Below are 21964 nucleotides of genomic sequence, written 5' to 3'. Positions count from 1 at the left end.
CTCGCAGCACCCAAAAAGCACCTCTGGGACCTCCGCCCAGCCAGCTCTGTTTCTGACAGGTTTTGGATGCCTTCGGTTTTGGGTGGTGGCCTTTTTCCTCTTTTGCTGCTAATTCTGTGGAAGATTGTTATTGGTTTTGGGCTTTTTCTTTTAACATTTATGAGGAGAAACGCTTCATCATCTTCACCACTGACACAGCATTGCCTCGCAGTGCGGTTAGTGCTTGTACAGTACATCAAAGGTTAAGGTGGGATGAAGATTTAAGTGTTTGGGACTTAGATGTGCTTTGTGGTAGTTGACTTTGGGGGTCACAAAATCCAGAAAGAAGCGTTTTGTGTGAGAAAGGTGGTTCCCAAACCATTCGTGGTCCCTCTCTGAGGCTCCTGGTCAGGGACCAGCTGCCACCACAGGCCCTGGGGACAAGACTTGGGGGCTTCGACCCCCCTGGCACACACCAGACCTCGGACGGCTGCTACGGGGGCTGTGCGGGTAAATCCGCCCCTCCAGAGCCCCCCACAACGGGCAAGAGGAAGGCGGCAGCCCCAGACCCGTCCCGCACCGGCCGAGCCCTCACAGCTCCCTGAGCTGTCCCGCGCCCTCAGCCCCTATTTAAAGTAGCCAGGCCCCCCTCCGCCAATCACAGCGGGGATGGGGCATTCCTCGCAGCCAATAGGAGGTTGGCTGGAGGAAAGGGGTGGGGCGAGACGCTCCACCAGCTCGAGCCGGGCAACTGTGGTAAACAAGAGGGCGGGTCTCTCGGCTTTCCTGGCGTTTGGAAGAGCCAAGGGGAGAGGCCAGCCTCCGTCAGACAGCCAATAGCAAGCGAGGGCGGAGCGCGGCCTTGGGGGCAAGCGTCACGGCGGGCAGGACCTGGTCTACTGATTGGTTCGCGACGCCCCCGCCTCCTCCCCTGAGTGACCGTTGGCAGGAGGAGGGGCGGGGCGAGGGCGGGGCGAAGGGCGGGGCTGCCGGCGCTGTCGCAGTGAGCGGCGGTGGAGGCGGGCGGTGCGGGCGGGTTGCGTGTGCGGGCGCCGGGCAGCGCAGCGCGGCGGGTCCCGTTCGGCGGGGAGGAAGGCGGGGCGGGGAGGAGGTGAAAAGCAGAGGCCTCTAAGTAGCTTGATGCAGTTAGGTACTTCCCGCCTGGATGCTCGGATGGGCAGGAGAGAGGAGCTGCCCCCCCTGGAGAGCCCGGCAGGCAGCCAGCCTCTTCTCCTCTTAATTTAACGGGCACTTGCGAGCGCTGACAGCAGCGAGGGGTTCTCGCTTTTGAGATGCGCAGGCAGGACTGAGAAGATCTTGCTCACTGTAGGACCCAGAGTGGCTTGGATTTGTCAGAGGGGTGAGTAAACAGGGCTGGGGGTAGGAGAGCGTCCGCCCAGCGGGATCGGCGGCGCGTTCCCACCCGTAGCAATAGGGGTGACTTGGGGTTTGTAGGTAGGTCTTCGAAACGTGTCCTGCTTTTTGAAAGTGTTTCTGCTTGCTTTCGTGGTCTGAAAGTTGAGCTCCGTCTCTTCCAGCGCACATAAGGAGGGGATTGGTGTGGGGGGCTGAATAACTCTACAGCGAGGCAGAGATTTGGGAGAAAGGGGAGAATTGCTAGGATCTATTTAGCAAAAACAAAATCTGTAGGTATTTTTTTTCCCCTCAAGAAACTTAGCCCGAGCCGAGCTTTCCGCATGGCTTGTTTGCAGCCCCATCGTCTCCAGCCCTCTGCGGGCAAAGGCAGCTCCTGGCAGCCTGGGGAGGAGCGGAGCAGCCCCGTCCCCGTCTGTCTGCTCTATCCCTGGGCACCCTGCCCCTCCTCGTCAGGGCGCGGATCCTCCTCACGGCCCCAGGGCTGCCCTGCCAGAAGAGCCCGGCAGCCCGGAGCTGTAGGGGATGGTGCAGAGCCGGGAGCTGCTCGCAGACCAGACTGATGGACTTGATGGCAAGTCCGGAGAGAGGGAAAACGAACTAGTGTGGCTGGAGGAGGGGGGGAACGGCCGGGGAGGCGGCAGACCCTCCGGGACAGAGGCTGTAACGCCGGCTGCATCCTTCTTGGCGTTGAATGAACGCGCTCTTATCTCCCCTCCCTCGCAGAAATGCTGCAGCATGAACCCACCGCCTAGAGAGAAGGGATCGCACCACCTCGGCGCCGTTCCCTGAGCCAGCCCGACAGCAGCCGTCCGGCGGGGAGCCTGCACGGGGGACTGACGCCGGGAGCAGCCCAGCCCTGCCGCTCTGCCGCCCGGCTCCGGCGGGATGCTTTCGCCGCCGCCTTCATGCCGAAAGGGAGGACTCTGAATCACCGCTCCGCGCCCTGCAAGCCTCTCGGGCAAGGACCCCGGGTAGCGGCGGGGCCCCGCGGCTCAGCCCGGTCCGGAGCCATCCACGTGTCACCCACCGGCGTTCCCCGGTGAAGGCGCCCGCTCCAGCCGGCGGTGCGGGGGGGGACCCCTGAGCCTTTCGCCGCAGAAACCAGCGGCTCCCCCCGGGGTGGCGGCGGATCCCGCCCGGCGGCTGCGACCCGGTGCCCCATGGTGCTGCTGCGGAAGCTGCCGGGCATGCCGGGCTGGCCGGCGGCGCTGGGGCTGCGGCTGCCGCAGAAGTTCCTGTTCCTGCTCTTCCTCTCGGGCCTGCTCACCCTGTGCTTCGGGGCCCTCTTCCTTCTGCCCGATTCCTCCCGCTTCAAGCGCCTCTTCCTTCCCCGCCGGGCCACCGCCTCCGCCGCCTCCTCCTCTTCTTCCTCCGCCTCCTCCTCCTCCGCCTCCTCCTCCACCCGCGACACCGACCTGCCCCGCAGCCCCCCCGCCGCCGCCGAGCCCCGCCACGCCAGTCCCGCCGCCCCCCGCCGCCTCCGGGAGAAGCTCCGTACCGCCGCCCGCATGGCCGGCCCGCCGGCCCACACCGCGCCTGGCTCCCGGCAGCAGGTGCAGGGCGGCGAACGGCGAGCCGAGCCCGCCACCGGGGCTCCCTCCGCCCGGGAAACGCGAGCTCCATACCGCTTCGACTATGAACGGTTCCGACGGAGCCTCCGCCACCCGGTGCGGGGCAGGCGGCCCGGCGAGGACCCGGAGACCCGCGCCCGTAGGATGAAGGTTAAAGAGGTGAGGAGACCCCGCGGTGCCTTCGGCCTCCCCTCACGGCCGTGTGTCGTCTCCCCCGCCTTCGGCCTCCCCTCACGGGCATGTCGTCCCCTCACAGCCGTGCCCTCCGCCTCGGCCAGCCCTCACCTCTCCTCACAGCGTCGTCCTTCCTTCCTTGCCCCCGCTCTCCTCTCACCCCCCTCACTTCCCCAGCCCTCATTTCCCACACAGGCCCCTCATGCCCCTTTTTTCCCCTCCTTTTCCCAAAAAAAAAGGTGACAGGAATTTTGGGAGGGGTGTCTCTTTCCGTGGGGGTGTCCAAGTGTCAGCGGGCGCACATGCCTGTCAGCATCTGCACACACCTCCTCTCACCGGAGAGGAAATGTTAGGGCATACTGATAGGGTGTGACTAGAAATTAAAGAGCTGAAATTAGGCAAAGGGAAATTTCAGCTTGGTTATTAGGAAAAGAAACCCAAAAAACTTGCTTGTCGGGAGGTATCAGCGGTTGTGCAAGAGGCTCCCTCCCGGGATATCGGTGTAAACCTGGCTGCTTTACATAAAAGCTGGTAAATGATGAAATTTGCGCTGGTCCGTAGGGATGGAGGGACGGGATGTGCCCTCACAGAAGTCGGGGAGGAGGCATGAGGCTGGGCTGTCCCTGTAAATCGTTTTGTCTCTTACTCCGGGTGGAGCTGGCTCCAGACTTGTCATCCGCAAACACTGACCTGAAGACAGCCCTCACTTCGAGCCCGCCGAGCCTGGGTAACCTCATCGGTGGGGTTACCGGGGTGTAGCGGAGGGGGGAATTTGGCCTGGTGCCTACACTTTATGCAAAAAAAAAGCCTGGCAGCCTTGCCAACGTTGCAGAGCAATCTGTGACCTAGTTAACCAAGAGCTATAGATTCTGTGTAGTATTTGATTGTGTTTGTGGTATCTTCTGCTATGATGGATAACCAACATGGAGTAAATTTCAGTCTAGTAAGAGGTGCCAATTAGTAAAATGCACGGGTTTTAATTAAGCAGAGTGTAAATTTTCTGGGTTTGTTCTCTCACAGAGGTGTAGGCATTCAGCAAAGATGCTGCCCCAGGTTGAACAGAGAAGGAACTCAAAGAATAACACACCGAGGGCTTTCATCCACTGTCACCTGCGTTTTAAAAACAGTTTTTGAAAGCTCCCCTCCTGATACCTCCGTCAGTCATTAAAACAAAGGCTGCACTGCTGGTAAAATTCAACTTCTCTACCAGGCAACCAGACACGACGCACCCGGGGGTGCTGGGTTTCTCTACGATCCCAGGCGTGAGTGAGTTGTCCTTTCGTTCCGCATCTTGGCTGTGGGGTACTCGGAATATTCCAGTACCTGGCCCTCTTGTGCACTTGGAGTTGCCAAGCGTGCGCTTGAATACACTGCGGACTCCAGGTATGCTAGGATAGCACGACGTACCCGGGAATAACCCAGCTTCCACTCTGTACAAACAAATCAAATTGGAAATCAAATTTATGAAAGCTAGTGGAATTCAGTCCTTTATTTGTAGTTAATTATTTTTTAAATATAGGATTATTGCAAGTTGTATGGATTCAGTCCCATCTGTTTATAACAGCCATAATCAGCGCTGGGTAGCAGAGTTAGATTTTTCGAGGATGAGAATCCATAAATACCGGTTTTATGCTGACAGCTAATTACTCTTCAAACAGAGTCCTTATTCCTTAAAAGTGCCTGCACTTTTATTTATTCAGAAAGAGAGAGAGAAACAAATATGGTGCTGAGATATGAGACTGACTGTGCAAAACAAGGGGGGGTGGTGCAGCTTGTGGAAGAGATAAGGTATGTCCTTTTTTTGCAAATCAAAAAGACATGAAGAAAACAAACCAAGAGAGGCTAGAAGACAAATGCTGTATAAAAAGAAACAGATGGGTAAAAAAAAAAAAAATACAAGGAAGAAATAAGTCAAGTCATGATACAGTGTTTGGGTTAGCAAATATTCCTCACCTGATGTGGGAGACGCCAGCAGGGGCAGGTATTAGGTTTGCTGGCCATTTTAAGGTGTTGTGTGCAGTAGCAGCAAGTAGCTTTTCTCTCCTTCTGAGCTTTAAGCCCTGTAATTTGGTAAAATGTGTTCCAAGCTGCCCTGATACTTAAGGTCCCTTCCCCCCACCCCCCCTTTGGCCATTCTTACAGGTCAGCACCTATATAACAGGGAGGATGGATATGGATGGGATTCGGTGAGATTTTTTTTCCCCCCATCTGTCTGCCAGAGCCTAGATGAACACCAGGAGAAAGAACTGGTGCATGATCAAAGACTAGGGCTCATGCCCAACCTAGAGACTTGGAACTTTCTGTTTTCTCCTAGGACCCTTCAATCTGAGCAGGCGTCTGCTCTTTCCCACCCAGCCTCTGAGCTGCTTGATGCTTCAGCCAAAGAAGAGGGCGTGCCATTAGTTTCTTGGCTGTTACGTGTGGAAAGTGTCGACTGATGTAGTCCTGCTAGACTTTTTCTGCTTAAAAGATAGTGTTGTCTGGAGTGTGAAACCCACCGCTGTGGTGTCTCCCACTTTACTACAGTTTGGGGAAAGCTCTGAGCAGCGCCAGGGGCACTGGAGCTGTTTGCAGATTAAGGAGTCTGGCTGGAGGTATATCTGCCTCGCTGACTTGTGTGCTTTGAATGCTGTTTCCTAGTAGTGCAGGAAGGAAAAGAGTTGGATTAGCAAGTTGAAATGGCACATAGAAGTCTGTTAAAAGAAGTAAGTGCTACTGAAAGCTGAGCTGACGTGTGCGTGCAGGTATTCTGCTTTGCACTGGTGGTAATTTAGCAGAGTGGCAGACTTCTTAGGTTTGACTTACCTTTTTAAAGACATATCCAGAGTCAATAAGCAATTGTTTTCATGAGAAGGAGAAAAAGAGAGCACCTGTACTGCACAGGCTGCTTACTGCAAAAGGTCATTGGTCACCTGGAGAATTGCCTAGGATATACTGCTGTGTGTTACTGTGGGCAGCTGAGTACTGTGGGCACTCTGACCTTTTGAAGAAAACTGCAATAAAACCAAATAACAATCTCCCCATGCTACAGGTTGGGAAATTTAAAAGGGCCCGGGATTATTCATCTCTTAAACTGACCTCTGAAAAACGTATTAGTTCTGTAATTGATCAGTCAAGCACGGCTTCAGGGAATAGCTAATTTTTTACATGTACCAAATACTAATCACTGATGTCCATAAAAAAAAAAAAAGTGGTTGTAGTCAGAGTGATTGCAGAAATGCCACAGTGGGATTCCATATTTATTTGCTCTCAACAATTTCCAGATCAAATTGGCTCCGTGAAAAGTCAAAATGATTTCCCCTCCAACTGCTGCTACTGCAAACTCAGCCTCAGATCTGGGAAAATCAGACCGTGTGGTTTCTGCCTTTTGCATCATAACCAGTAATAAAGATTTTGCTGTTGGAGCTGAGCTGACAGTTTTGTTGATGATGGATGAAGCAAAACAGACTGCTGCTTGCTGTACTATTGCTGTGTTGGCTTCATGGGTCTCATAGGTAGGGAAGTGGTGGGGAGAGAGAACAGCGTTCCTCTATAAAGTATTTTTATACCAACCCTACTCATGCCATCCAGTGCTTAAGCACAACCACTGTAACCACCTAGACCAGAAAGTGTCCATCAATGAAATTAAACTAGCTAGCTTACTTCCAGTCATGAGATACGAGAAAAATATGAACCATGAAAGAGATTTGCTGTTTTTTTTTTTTCTCTTGGGGTACAAAAGGCAAGTTTCCTTGCCCAGTGTCTGAGAATACCTAATACCTTAACATGACAGTGTCCCTTGTCCCTTTCAAATAAGGGAATATGTCAAATTCAGGCAGGCTTTTAGTCCTCCACTGGGATTGTACCCTTGAGTTTGACACATGCATTCATTTCCTCCAGATTAGTAATACCAAAGCCTATTTGGTTTACAGTGCACTTCTCTTCATCCTGGCTTTTCTTCCTGTCTCCACCTTCATTTGCCTCACCTTGCTGACTGCTGTCCTCTTTTTAACGCATTTCTAAGGATGTATTTGCTTTTGAAAATCAACCCCCAGGGGGAAGAAGGCCATCAGAGTCCGTGCACACAGTTATCCCGTATCACACTGCAGAGTAGCAGGCATCTATTAAGGTAGATCAGTTTTTTAAACCCAAATGCCTTGACAGTTTGTCACTAAAACATAATTGGCAAGAAACAGGAATGTTCTCAGGAGCTCAGCTTTTGCGGAAAGTTTCTTGGTGTTGGTTGCTGAGTTCCCTTTTTGTGGTTTTGACAGTCCTGAGCAGTGATCCCTTCCGCAGTGCAAAAGAGCACGTTGTTGGGGCAGAACTGGGAAAGTCCTGCTTGTTTTCCTTCTGAATTTGTGCCGCAGCCCTGACCCCTGGTGGGAGAAGTGTCTGGACAGATGCTCTTTCCGTCTCACACACCTCTGCGGAGACGAGCCGTGGGTATTCTCAGAGGATTCTACCTGGGTGCATAAGCACCCGGAACTGATTGTGATCACCAGCTTATTGAAAGCAGGGCTCCAAATAGTTCTTGGCTTGAGCTACAATTGGCCTGTTGGTACAGTGCTGTGAATCCCATTATTGGTCGTCCCTCAGCCATCTCTTTTCTGAAGCCAGCAGTAAAATGTTTTCAGACGTCTCCCTTTCCCTACACCATGCATCTTCTTCTGTTTGGAGAAAAATTCCTTTTCTTTCTGTAATCTGGGGATGAACGGTACTACGAGCAAATAATGTAGTCTGTCAGTGGCTTCAGTACGTGAGTTGTACCACGCACAGCTCTGGATGGAAGAGCACCTCCCCACACACATCTTTCTCACTGAGACCTATGGAAAACATCTAATTCTTTGTGCCGGCCAAAAGTAAATCCAGTGACTTCCAACAGACTTACTTTGGTCACTGGGGGTAAAGAAAACTGTTCTCAGTAAAATACTTATTATAATGGACTAGAATGATGATCTCAAACCAGTCAGGTATACTGTGATCAGATCATAATTCTTTCTGTGGGGTAGAAATACCTTTGCAGTGAGAGAATTTCTCTGTAGTTTGAAGCATTGGCTGGCTCCAGGCTTGCTGGAATTTTCCTTTGCTCCATGTTCCTTCTCATGCATTTATTTACTGAACCTGTGAAAAAGGCTACTATACTGTAAATCCCAGAAATGGTGCATACAGTGTATTTTTGGCTTCACTAGCCTCCGGTGGATTCATGCAAACAAAATTTAGACCTAACCTGTCTCAGCCTTTTTTTGGCTGTAGGGTATACAGTTAATTGACTAAAAATACATTTGTTCTGTTGGAATAATGCATGAGTATAGAAAATATTTCACGTGCTGTGATCCGTGCTACAGTGCTGCTTGCCTTAGAGATGCCGATGATACCTTAGTGCACGCTTATTACTGATATTACTCGAGCTGAGGGCATTTTGGAATTTGGAAGTACTGTGCAATTTGAAGACATTTGTTCTTATCTACAAAATCTAACACTGAAAGCACTTGTTCCACAACAACTAAATTTGGTGCGAGACTAGTTTATAAACTGCCACTTAAAGACAATGCACTATTCGCACAACAGCAAAATTGTTGGAGTGTGGACCTCTCCAGGCAGATTACAGATAATGACTGAATGCAAGCGCTGGACATGGTGAAATGAGTTTCCAGGACACACACGAGCGTGTTGTGCAAAGGACCTACACCTTGCTGAATTACCGCAGTAAATACACATAAGCTTTTTGAAAGGTCTCAAATATAAAGACAAGGGGGTTAGAGCAGCAGGGTTGGAGCTTGGCTGCTGTATCCGCATCTGCGTACCCTTGGGGAGCGGGACCGAATGTGGCTGTGGTCTAAGCAGGGGGGTCACGTAGCTGGGGGGGCTGCGCTGGGTGAGGTGGCCCGCTGTGCCCCGCTGCCTGGTGCGGTGGGGGGCCAAGGTCCTGTCACCCCCCACCCCGCTCTGCCATCAGTCTGGGGACTGTGTACATGCAGTTGTGCAAATATATGCTAAAAAGCAGTCACCTTGGTTAAGATTCCATCTTTCCAGCCAAAATATTTATAGACTCCTGATTAACTTTTTAATCAATGATTAAATCTGCCCCTTAATGGGAGAAAGATTTTTGTGTCTACTGTTCTCTCCTTTGGATCTGTATGCAAGGCTTTGCCAGATGATGTTAATCAATCGTGTTTGTTTTACTCTATTAGTCTATTATTGCTTAGATCGTTTATCATTTTATTTTGATGCTTTTGAATCTGTTTTTCAGTATTTAAAACAATTCAGGTTTTAGGTGGGAGACAGGAGGGGAAAGGAGAAAGTATCTTGGATCAGTCTGTCATTTAGTTCTGAGCATAAAACTGACGTGAAGCTGTCAAAAGGAGAAAGCAGGAAAGAGTGTGCACTTCATTGGTGGGAAGAGGAAATCTTGTGCTTGGAGCATTCTAATTTTTATACTTGGGAAAGAGACTAAATTTACATTCCCAAAAAAAGTACTTTTCACTGAACGCCGTGAATGGATTTGGCATGAGGAGCAAACGCACTCCCATGATTGCTGTCTTTGCCGCGTATCCCCTTGGCGCTTCAGTTCATCATATGACACAATATTTTGGAAGGGCTCCAGAGAAGCTGTCATGGGCAGTGGTGTCAGTGATCCATGCATAATGTGAGTGTTTTGTGCATGATGGACCCAGACCATTGTAGGAAAGAGAGCACAGTGGGAACGCTGAAGGACTGGATAATAAACATTCTCTATTTATGGGACAGGGATGTTACTCATTTGTACTCTTACTAAAGGGGGCAGAGCATCTACTGTTAATTAGAACAGGACACTTGGTCCTGATGGCAGATTCATCATGTCACTGTATGGATCCAGCATGCACCTCTGTAAAATGGGCATAATTTTATTTTATCCCTAATCCAGCAAGCTGATAATGAGGCAAAACTGTTTCTTCTCGGGCACTTCAGCATTCCCTGGGAGGACGCTGGAGTGTAAGTAATGGCTAGAGGTTGCACTAAACCAAAGGGACTTTAGTGCTTCTCTTTTGCATCTACTTATCTGGACAGCGGAGATGCAGAGCCCCGTGTGTGTGTATCTGCTGCGTATTAGAATCAAAGGGGAGAGCTCGACGGCGTTTGAAAAGGGACAGTGTGCTCCTAAGACTTACTTCTTCCCTTAGCAGAAAGGTAACGGAGTCTGGCTTTCTAGGAACACATCCTGTGTGCTGAAACCTCCACACGTCCTCAGATGCAGTTTGTGACCTTCCCCATCCTTGTGTTTGTAGTTCCATCTGTGTCACCTACCCCTGCCCAGTGGTGCCTGTTGTTTTTCCCAGTGTGTCTCCTCAGCTGTGTGGGCCAGAGGCAGTGATCCAGCTACGGGTGCTTGGTACCTATAGCTGCCCGCCGCTCAGCGGGCTCTGGCCGAACAGGAGTTTGTGCTGCCCTCCTGCCGTTATTGGGGCACTCTGGGGGGGTCTCTCTGCCAGTCTGCTGGCAATTCGCACTGAACTGTAGGGGTTTTGTGACCTTTACCCTCTGTCAAACCCGATTGAAGTTTTCCAGCTCAGAAGTTACTGGGGAGGACGGGCAGACGACAGCTGAGCAGAAAACAGTTCTCGGGCTTATTTGAGCTAATTGTTCTGATGGTTGTGATTGAGCGGGAGCCAGGAACTCATTAGTTCTAATCTGGTCTCCAACACTTGTATTGCATGGCTGTAGAGCCGTTGTTACATTTCTCTCTCTCTTAGTTTCTTAGTGGATAGAACGATATCCTAAGAGTAAGGCTGCAAAGAATAATAAATGCAAGAGATTTAGAAATTCTACAACATCTCATCATGCCAACAGCGCTTGCACAGGATGATGATATACAGTGAAGCTATATCTTCAGTACGTCCTAGAGAACGTCTCTTCCCTAAGAGCTGGTACTTGCTTCAGAGGAAGTCAGTGACAGAGCTCCCACTGATTTATGGAGTAAGATGGCTCTGAAGACTGTCTGTACTGAGAATTGGAACCATGTTAGTAACGTCCGAGCAAACCATGTTTAAAACAGGGTTCTTGCTCTAATTGTGTTAACATGATTTCCCTGGGCAGTAAAGAAAGTGCATAACCGTGTACTTTGCAAAGTAACAAAAGATAATTATAATGTAATCACATTTCATCCATCCTGAAACCCTCCTGCTGTCTGGGTTAGCCAGCCCAGCTCACAAATAAAATACTTCTAGTGGAAACGGGATGTTTCTGGCTCTTCTTCCATCTGAGCCTCCATTTTTCTCTGGAGTTATCTAGGAAGGACATATCTAGGCTGGTAGTTCAGCATTATGCTAGATGAACCCAAACAAATCCTTGGCTGATTGCTGGTGCTGTTTTGGCTTTCTTGAACGTCTTCCTCTAATACTGGTATCACGTTAGGATTCCTCGGTCCTGAAACATCATCGCTGTATTTGATTCTTATCCATCAGACGTTTGTTCTGTGTGTTGCCCTCCAACAACCAGAGCATTGTCACTGCTGGGTGTGGATCTGCCCACTCTCATCAGTGGCCGCACAGTAGAATAATTCAAAAGGTTGATTTTTGAAAGGCAGCTCCTTGGCTGGTGCAGGATAAAGCAGTAGACAGCTGTCTTCTCTTCTGGTTCTTTCATTTCTGGATTTCAAAGACTTAAATAAAATTTTCAGTTGAATATTAGGGTGAAATTTGGTAACCAGAACAGAGTGGCAGCTTGTTGCTTAGATCTTGAAAGGAAGCATGGCCGGAGCAATACTGTGGGAGCCACTTCTACATTGGCAGGGACATGGGAGTCTGTGACCTGGGAGGTGCCTTCTGTCTCTAATTTTGATGAATCTTTATGGTTCTTTTCTTTAGTTTATTACCCAGATCCCCTAACTTGCCATTTCTTGCTTTATTCTTTCAGTAGTTCATTAATCATTGTCGTATGATGACTGTCTAGTGCAGCGCTGGAATGAAGCCAGGGCCAAGCCCTGGTCCCTCTCGTGATGGGAGGTCAGGCTAAATGAAAGCGAGTCCCCTTCGTCCTGCCAGCTGAATTCTAACATTCTAACATCCGCTCCACCAACTTCATTTTTATTAAAGATCCAGTATTTGCAACCTGATTTGTATGATTTATTGTTGACTGAGGGACTCTTGGAAGAGTTTATCAGCCTCTGGCTAATAAATTTGCTACTGTGGTCCAAGAATTTCTTGTAACGCTTTTGTAAGGTGACAACTCTGACATGAGGCTCGAGGAAGGCTGTGAGTGAGTTTCTTGTGTCTGTTATTAGCTATTACCTTTGATAAATTATTGGACTAATCTCTGCTGACTACTTAATGCTTGAGAATTGCTCCGTTCCTCTCTTCAGAAGTTCAAATCACAAGTAACTCATGAAAGGGGAGAGGACAGCAACGCTCCAATCTGTCCCTCCAAGCAAGGACTACAAAGACAGATGGGCAGCAGGTGAACCAGCAAGAAATCATTAAACTAAACTCATCCTCCCAGATCTCTCCTGTTAAGCCATCCAAGTGTGAGATAAAGCACGAGGTGTGCTGGCAGTTCTCAGCTTCCCTCTTTTCTCCTGCTCTGGCATTTGGACTGAGATAAAGACAGTTTCCAAACAGATGTTTCTCCTGCTCCCTAAGTCCGTTTTCACAGCACAAACCAGAAGCAATGCAGAGTAACTCTTGGCCTGTATTTACTTTTTTTTCCTTTCTTTCCTTCCTTCAGTTATCCCATCTGCTTCTGACTGCTTTTTGGGCCCTCAAGCCATCCATGTGTCAAAAGCAATTCACGCTTTGCCGGTGCTGGGAGGAACAAGGCAGATCAGATGCATGGTCCTGAAATGGAAAGAGTGAGACGTGTATATTGAGCTGCTGACTGAACCTGTGACCGTGCTAAGATTTTTTCCTAATGTGAAAGGACTCTTCGTATCTCACAGTGTGGGTCCTATTCAAAGCTATGATTCTCTTTTCCAGATTTAAGGGCCTGACGGAGACTTGTTCAGTCTGTTTAGGTTGTCATTAGCCCAGATTGTACTTCGAGCCGCGGTGTGAATCGGGTCAGTTTATCCACCTGGCTCCTTTCGCTGATTTAGCAGCTCTCTCTGAGTCCCTTGTATTCCAAAGCATCTTGCTGGGGCCCAGGCTGAGAAATCCCTTCTTCTCAAAAGAGGGTGTGGCTGATGGTGAGGGTGGTCTTCACTTTTTTATATCTGAAAATGCTTTGGAAGTGTTTCTTTGGCTGAACGGCAGTTCTTCAGCCGTTCGACTTGGGCAGCTGGCTTCAGAGCCTTACACAGAACCTTGGCCTTCAGGTGCATCACAATTTCCATAACCGTGTTTCATATCCCTAGGTATATGTCAGGAATTTCTGCTCTGGGCCAGGAAGGCTTTATTTACTTGCCTCAGAACGCTCTGTGGCAGATTTACGCACAGAGACTCTGGTCACTGTTTAGTCTTTCACTTCCACACCCACGGAGTATTCTTGCCATGGTCCCGCATCCCAGGCTCAGGAGTACAAAGCCTCGTATCTTCTCTGTTTTGTTTCTTTTCGTAATTGTTCTGTTTGACATCGGTCCCACAGGCTGTCAAACAGGTAGGCCTAATAGGTTCTAGAGACTTTTTTTCTTTTCTTTTGATTATTTTCCTTGAAAAAGAAAAGAAAAATGTCCCCAGACTCTTTTTTTTTATTATTTTTTTCCTTGCAGTCTGCCCATTTTTGGTTAGTTATTGCTACAGCTTCTTTTAGAGCATCCCCTTGGGCTCCGGCTCTCCAGAAATGAGAATTCCTGTGCAGATGGTATCTTTAGGGAAAGAGAAAATGACTTACCTTGTCATAATGCAGGTCTGGAAAAACAATCTTGCTTAGTGTTTGTGTTTCCATCCACCTTCACTGTTAATGCGGGGATACTATGGTGAGGAGCTGATGGATTCTGGCTTGGGTGTTTCACTGATCATTGTACATCATTCACCTGGAATGTTGGTCACTTTTAACGAGAATTTGTCGTCTGTGTGTAATTAGGGATTTACGAAGACCGTGCGCTGTACATGCTCGAAGGGACATAGTTGAAATGTAAGAGCCCTCAAGGCAGCCTGTAGGTATGTCACCAGGTGCCCAAAATCTTAAGAGCCCGGGGAATTTCCTGCATGATTGATGCTGCAGGCACAAAACTCAGGAGGGGGACTCTGAGGTGACATTTGAAGAAGCACAATTACTACGTAAGTAATTTTTTTCCACTTTCTTTCCTCAAAGCATGCTGGAATGAAATAGTAGTTCACTAAGAAAGGCCATTACCGGACTGTCCAACCTAGAGTTAAAAGGACTTGAAAAATCCAAGTAATAGTGTCACACAAAGTGTATTGCTTGCTTCCTGGGTCTGCCTGCCATCCTTTGTGCGTGCAACCTCTGGCAGTAACTGTAGAAAGAGTTGTTGCGTGTTTGACAGACATCTCCTAATATGCAACTTTGTTAGCAAAAGTAATCTTGTGAAGTCAACCATTACACTAGAATGTAAAGGTAATGATTTGTGACATTGCGGTAGTGTTGGGGAAAATATTTGCTTGATATGGTTCTTTGTGCATGAAAGTCTGTATGTATGTATTTGGATATATGGCACCTTTTCACTTCCAAAGTGCAGCACGTACAATAATTCCTGCAACTAGCATCATGGTAAAGTATAGCACAACGTGATGTAGTTCATAGGTATATTTTAGTACTTTTAAGTATCTAGTATTCCAATATTAGAATATTATTATCTAGTATTCTATAATTTTACAAAAATAGATTGATTTCCCATCTTCCGTTGTTACTTGAACACATTCTGATATCTTCTACTTTGAAAGCACTTTTAAGTGCTACAGATACATATTCACAACTTAAATTTCCATTTAAGAAATCTGTTTTGGGTGGGAAATCTGCATGGAAGCAGTAAACCAGAGCTAAGTTCAAATTCTGCGCAGTATCAGCAAAACTCCCAGTGTTTTATAATGACCTTAAATTTCTTTTTTCATTTCCTCATACTTAGAGATGTTGCTCAAAAAGCTACTTCTGCCTTCATTCTGTAGTAATAACAAAGGAGATCATAAGTATTCCTATGGTTTTACTTACCTTTCTTGAAGTGTCCTTTCTTCAATTTTTAATCTTTCCTATATCTCGCTATTTGCTTTCTGTATGTTTGCTGGCACAACTTCTTCACTTTTATCTGCATCACATAAGCTATAGTTAGATTTGCTCTTTGACACTGACCCCGATTTTTTTGCAGCATGCCAAATTACCTTTTGAGTATCATCTACGGAAGAAATCATCCCTCAAATTTAATAGGGTCAGTTCCCCTGGCTAAGACTGCCGGGTGCAAACTGGACATCATGGATTGCCTTGTTGTGCAAGTTCTCTACACCTCATGGCAGCAAATGCTTGGATAGCAGTTAGAGGTAACAAGCTCAGGACTAGAAGAATCTTCATTGTTTTTTATTGCTAGCCTTGTTGTACAGGATCAGCTTTGGTTCTGCTCTGGAACATCATAAGTTTGATCAGTTACAGAGGCTCGGAGGAAATACGAAGCTGGCAGCGTTGGGATGGCCGAGAACACAAATACCTTTTATTTCTATTAGAATTTTCCACGAGCTTTGATTCTGGGAAGTGAAGGAGATGAGACTACAGCTTTTCTTGTCTCTCTACTAAATCACCCTGTGCTTTGGTCTAGACTTGCAAATTTGTTCTCAAAACCATTGTCGTCCTCTTACAGTCTAGCATCTCATTAAGAAACTAACTGCAAATCAACTGCTCTTGCTGACATGTTTCCTGATTTAGATGCAGCTGGATCCAGCTGAGTCTTAATGCCTGAGATAGTCCTATGGAAGGACTATTTTTTTTTTTCCCCTCTTGACACAGTTAAATCTAGTTGCATTAGGAATTTAATTAGGAGTTAGTTTAATTGTGTTTTGAGCTGTTCTTTCTCCCATTCAGTTTTCCTAGCAGGGGCTCTTCCTAGTCAGGAAGACTCTTGAGTTCTATTTCTGTCCTTGTCACTAACACTAACGACCTTGGACTACTCTGGGCTGGGGATTTTTCTGTTCCTCTGGTGCAAATCAGGCTTCTAGTCCTGCTTTTTTTCCTGACTGTGGTGGGGAGAGAGAGCTTACCTCTGCAGATCTGAGCTGAATAGCTCTCCTTTACTCAACTGGACTGTTTGTCTGGGAACAGCAAGCAGAAGTTGAAACTGTTTTGTTTTGGTTTTTTTATTGCAACTTGCTGGAAGGTGCCTTGTGTCTGTGTGATGGAAGATGATTTCTTCTAACTTCATAAAGAATTCCTCCATTGCTTCCAGTGATGGAGATCCAATTTTCTCAGCAATGGTCTGTTGTGTCTTTGGCTATCATGCAAGAGAGAGTGAGCTGTGATAGTAACTGATGTCATAAAAAAAATCCATGCAAGTTTGAAAACAAGCTGCCAAGACTTTGCCAGAAAAATCTGAAGCAAAGCCCTGCTCACCCATTGCTTGAATTACTCTGTTATGTTTACTTCCAGATAAAGTGACATGTAGCAAGTAATTCACAGTATCTATCTACCATCTAACACTAAATAATCAGCTGATGTATTTGCAGTCAGTAGGCTGACAAGGTTTGAAATTTTGTTTTAGAATCCATTAGAAAGAGCTGGAACACATGGGAGGAGTTGTGTACTCGGGCTGGTGCTTTGGGTATGGAAACACAAGCCTTTATCTTGTGTTTAAGGAAAAATTGAGTAGAACAGTTGCAAAGGCAGCTGTGAAAGAGCTGAGGCTTTCCCAAGCTTTGGGAGTCGTTCCAAAGGGTGCGTTTGCGGAAGTGTGCTTTTGAGGAAGTGGGTTTGCAACAGGAATCAGTCTTGTGTTATCTGGGAGGCTAATCAACCTCCTGCCCCGTTAGGGTTGTGCGTATGATCCCAGCGGTCGCTCCCAGAGGTCAGCTCTTTGACTGAGAGGTATGTTACCGTGTTGATGCAGCTGCAGCGGAATAATTTATACTCTCCTGAGTCGGGGACCTTGCCCAGATTCATGCACTTCTCGCTGCCATATTGAGTCATCGCCGATGCCAGTTGCATGTAGACAGGCATCGAGTTTTGACCCTGAATCTGCCATCTCGTGCAAAATGATTCTGGGTCTGCAAGATCACTGGGCGAAAGAATCTTGAGCACAAATTCACCGAGTGATCTCAGTCCCACACTGTTTAATACACTTTGGTTATTTCTCTTTATTATGCTTAGCGCTCTTAGAAGAGGATGAGGTCTCTGTTGTAGATGGATAAACTGAGGCACACAGTTGTGGAAGTTGCCCAGCGAGTGTATGAGAAGGGTCAGGAATGGAAAGCAGTTGAAGAGATTGTGTTTGCTTGATTTTGCCAGGGCTTTCATTTGGTAGTAACAGACCCGGGTTTTACTGGCAGTCAGCCCTTTACCATCAGTTAAAAGAGGAATGATGCTTTATTTGAAGTTAGAGACATGAGGTGATGTTGGATTAACGCTTACCCAGGTGAGTCTCTGTAACGGTTATCAGTTGTTTGAAGGCCTATTAAACGAAAATCTCTGCAATTCACTTAATGTTTTATTCAAAGACGGAAGCTAACATGGATGCTGTAAAACAGGCAGGTTAGCTAGCATGTCTCTAAATTGCTCAAGTTCCTGTTGGGATCTATTGGATTTACTGTAATCTTTAATTATAAAATGTAATTACTTTAGAATGGATTATCAATGTTGGTGTCCGTTTCTGTAGGTTGCTTGGTAACGTCTTTCATGTGCTGAAGCACTATCTGTTCTGCGAGTTACAGGCTTTTAAACCCAAGAAGTAAAAGCCTGTGGATATTAGTGTCTGCCTAAATGGAACCTTTCAATCAACTGGAGTTAACACGCAGCTTTTTTGTTATTATTTTGCTCTTACGTAAAAACATTTCGAAGGACAATGCCCCAAAGAAGTAGCCTGAGAAGTTGCTCAGCTTTATATTAAAGATTTTCCAATGAATTCCAGCCTTTTTATAACATTCTACCATGGTGTTTGTATGGATATTTATATCTCTGTGTGATAATATTAAAAACAGCAACAGATAATAAATACGGTACTGTTTCATTACCTTTCCTGCAGTCAATCCTGAATTATACAAGTGTATGCAAGTCTGATTAGAAAAAAATACCATCCATTATTCCAAATATAAATGGTTTATCCTGATGTGTTCAGGCAGACTTTTTCTTCTGTCTGCAAGACTGACAGTCGGTTCCTTTTTTTTCCCTCTGCATCTTGTCATGTGGCAAATTATTTTTTACACAGCTGGGGAAAATATATGGCATTATATTGTAGGTTAAAAATCTGAACTAGAACAGGGCTATTTTGGGGTAGCGAGAAGGTTAGAGATGGGAAAGAACAGGTTCTGGTTTTGAAACTGATATGACAACTAATCTTCCAACTGCGCAGAAAGGAAGAGAAACCTGTCTGGTGATTTGAGGTGGGAAAAAACAAGTAAGCAATACAGTAGGGAAAGAAATACTTAAAATTACACCCACCCTACCCCTTCTTTGTTTTGTTTTTGGGAGGGTTTTGTTTGGTGGTGGTTGTTCTGTTTTTTTTAAAACCCAAACTGGGAATTTCTTAGCTTAATAGTTAAATATTTGAAGGGGAGTTGAAGAAGGGAGGCTAAAGAGCCACAAAAGTGGTTATCTTGTGAAGATAACGGCTTTGTGTAATGTTCCTTGGAAGTTCTCGAAAGGGGCTGATTGGTTGGTATATTTAGATTTCATCTTTTAAGCATTTACTAATTATCCCAGCCTAGATGGATAAAACTAATCAAATAGCTGTTTGGGAATGCTCTGCATTTTGAAATCTTCCCTGGTAACAAAAGGAGGGCAAGTCATAGTGTGGGGGATTTTTTTCGTGTTTTTTCTCTCATCTCTCTGCTTTCTGCAAGTACATAAACCCAGGGATTTTCAGTGGTTTAGTTATTACATATATTAAAGAATATCAGATTTGCACTTCTCTTCAGAGGGAAAACTCTTCCTTGGTCAAGTTTTTATCCTGAGCCCTGTTTGTTCATTATCTGGATCACAAAACTTGCTAAAAAACGCCTTTTTGTTCTGAATTCTTCCCGACTGCCTTTCCACTGGAGCCTGATTTTTCCATAACCTCAGGTCCCTTGAAAATCAGTAAAGTGGTGGCACTCTGCAAATCCAGACTGTAGTACACATGGGCAGAAATTGTAAATCCCAATTGTTCAGTATCTCCCGTGTTACAGCCTGGGTGGCATCGTAAAAGCACTGCCAGACCGAGGAGCAGTGGTGACCTCCTGTAGTATGTCACATAGTGTGTGCAGAGAGGGCGTTATTAACTTTATTGATGCTTTTATTTACTGAATCCTGAGTGGTGTGATTTTTATTGTGTTATTTGGCGTATTTGATCTCAGAAAATGTAAGAATTCTTGATGAGTTAAGACACGTCAAGAGCAAACAGAAATGAGAAAAGCCATGGTAGCGGTGTAGGTGCTGCTGTGTGCGTGTTAGGCTTAGCAGATGGAGAAGTTCGGGGTATCACTGAAAACATTAAATACTTGCATGATTTCCTGCTGCAGTATTTGAAGGGACGCAAGCGTTTGGCCCAGTATTTTAAACAAGAGCATTTATAAAGCTGACTCCTAAATAAAAATAATTTCATACATTACATTAAAAAAAAAAATGCTGAAAGCAATTTTAACCCAGCCTTCTTCTGCGCTGTTTTTGCGCAACCTAAATACTGCAGTGCTGTGAACCTGCACGGTTGTAGACAAAGACCTTGAACCAGCAAACAGCTCAGTGCAGAACTCTGCACTCAGCACCTGGCTCTGTGCGAGGCTGCAGGCTGCTGCCCATAGGAATTACACGTGGGCTTGAGAGAAAGATCTTTTTTTGAGTTTGGCTGGAGCAAAAGCACCAGAAAAGGTAATGGCTTAAACGATGAAAGTGATAGTGCGGGTTTTCAGAATTCAGTTTAGTTACTTGTAGTTGATTCGAATAGATAATCGTCTCGCTGGGTAGCTGAAACTCTCGAAAGTGAAAAGGGACTTACAGGTTATAGAAAAGAAAGAGCAATCTGACAAACTCGATTAGAAATATGGAAGTCTCTGCTATAAATCAGCTGAAAGCCAGGGTGATTAGTATTTCAGGGCCAAATAGATAATTGTCTACTAGATGGCAGATGGCACACTGGTAAGGACAAAATCTAAAATTATGGCTCTATTTCCATAATTTTTGTGGTTCTGGTGCCATTTTTCAAATCTAAAATGGCATAATGTTAATGCTGACGTATTGTGATCTGTCATGACCAGAATGGCATAAAATATTCACTTCTAACCTTGGCATCTCATCAGAAAACGGACTTAAACACCTCACTATGCAAATTTCCATTTTGCATCTTTTGGCTCCATCCCTTTCTGTCTCAGCCCGGAGTTTGGAACCTCTGTCCGAGAAAGCTTCTGGAAGCTCCATCGCAGTCCTCCGTACGGTATATAAATGTGGAGTCCCCACTTTTAGAAACTTGATGAATCTCTTCAGTGGTTTGGAAGTTGTACTGCTAAATTTGGATTGGAAAGACAGCTGCAGAAAGCCAGAATGGCGCAGCTGCTTTTGGCTTTTAAACTTTTCCAGTTGCTGCTTTTGGACTCATCATTAGAGAGAGGAAGGCTCAATCTTGGAAAATGAAAGGGTACTACATTATGCATCTTGCCTCCCAAATACACAGGGTTTAAAAGCAGTGAGCAAAGTTTTGTTCACGTAAAGGAAAACTGACAACCCTTTAGTACGACGAGGCAGCATATCCAATCTCATCCATCCTCTGTCTGCCTGATCATCAGCTCAGGACAGAACAGAGAAGGAGAGTTTAAGACACTGCAGCCAGCACAGCCTGAGAAATCATTTTGTAGTGGAACTTTTTGCAACACCGTGACAAATGCGGCTTAAATGGTTGAATAGGCAAATTAAGAATAAACGTATTTATTCAAATAGCACTTGGGAGTCCTGTATGAAGTGAGTCACTTTGGGGTGTCTGTCAGCAGGCCTCGGGCGGTCCCTCCTTGTGTGAGAAGACAGGAGGAGAGCAGGAGATTGCCCTTGTGGGATGTAAGTGGCTGTTGGCGAGGAAGCCGGGGTAGTTTTCCTGCCGGCGATGGAGATGTTAGCGAACTCCGGGTCCCGGGGAGCCATCTGCACCAGTGTGGCAGTGCGGTCAAGGTTTCTCGCGTGGTTTGCAGAAGAAACTTCTCGCCTTCTGGAATAGAGAGGTTAAAAAAGTCGAGGGAAGGAAATAACTTTAAATTTCATACTCAGCTTAAAATGAGGCTGATTCAGAATTACAACGTTAGGAGTTTTATGCAACAAAATAAAGTCATTTCCACATCCTCTCTGTGTCCAGGCTCTCTGTGTGCCAGAAGGGTGGGTCCTCCTTCCTCCGCTCTCATTTAGAAGAGCAAAGAACCAAATGGATTGCCTAGCTGTTTCCTTTCTGGTGCACGAGCCTTATCGCTCACTGCGGGAAAACTGTCTTTATGGAAACACCATCTTTCCTTCAGGATCAAGCTCTGAGACATAAAAGCACTCGCTCGGTATCGTCAGAGAGAATCCAGAGTTCCCCAAAGATTTACCCTGTTACATTAATGAAGAATGAGAACTTCCCATTTAGAATAATGCTGCCACTGAAAAAAACCCTCAGATGTCTAGCGAAAATAAAACGAATACCCCGAGTCATATGATTGAGGCATGTTTGAGTAAGTTTTGTGGAGGGTTTCTTTTTTCTGTTGTTGTTATTCCCCTGGTCATTATTTAGTTTCCTCGGAGCAGAGCACTCCAGTGACTAATTCATCCCACACTGAGTTTTTAAAACCCGAGTTGACTTTATTTGTTTGTCCAACATTCCTTCTCCT

General features: G+C 46.4%; 1 protein-coding gene across 1 annotated transcript in view; it reads left to right on the top strand.

Annotated features, from left to right (window-relative positions):
* Positions 1-1019: 1019 nt before the first annotated feature.
* The window catches only part of MAN1C1 (mannosidase alpha class 1C member 1), a 66853-nt gene continuing 45908 nt past the window's right edge, over positions 1020-21964 (top strand). Inside the window, exons 1-2 of the mRNA XM_054802124.1 lie at positions 1020-1339; positions 2080-3086. Coding sequence (XP_054658099.1) covers positions 2517-3086 — 570 coding nt within the window. The 5' untranslated portion in view covers positions 1020-1339; positions 2080-2516. The remainder of the gene's footprint in view (positions 1340-2079; positions 3087-21964) is intronic.

The sequence above is a fragment of the Grus americana genome, chromosome 23, assembly GCF_028858705.1.
Source record: "Grus americana isolate bGruAme1 chromosome 23, bGruAme1.mat, whole genome shotgun sequence".
Classification (NCBI taxonomy): Eukaryota; Metazoa; Chordata; class Aves; order Gruiformes; family Gruidae; genus Grus; species Grus americana.
Note: the sequence above shows the minus strand (reverse complement) of the source record. Positions and strands in the feature narration are given on the sequence as shown.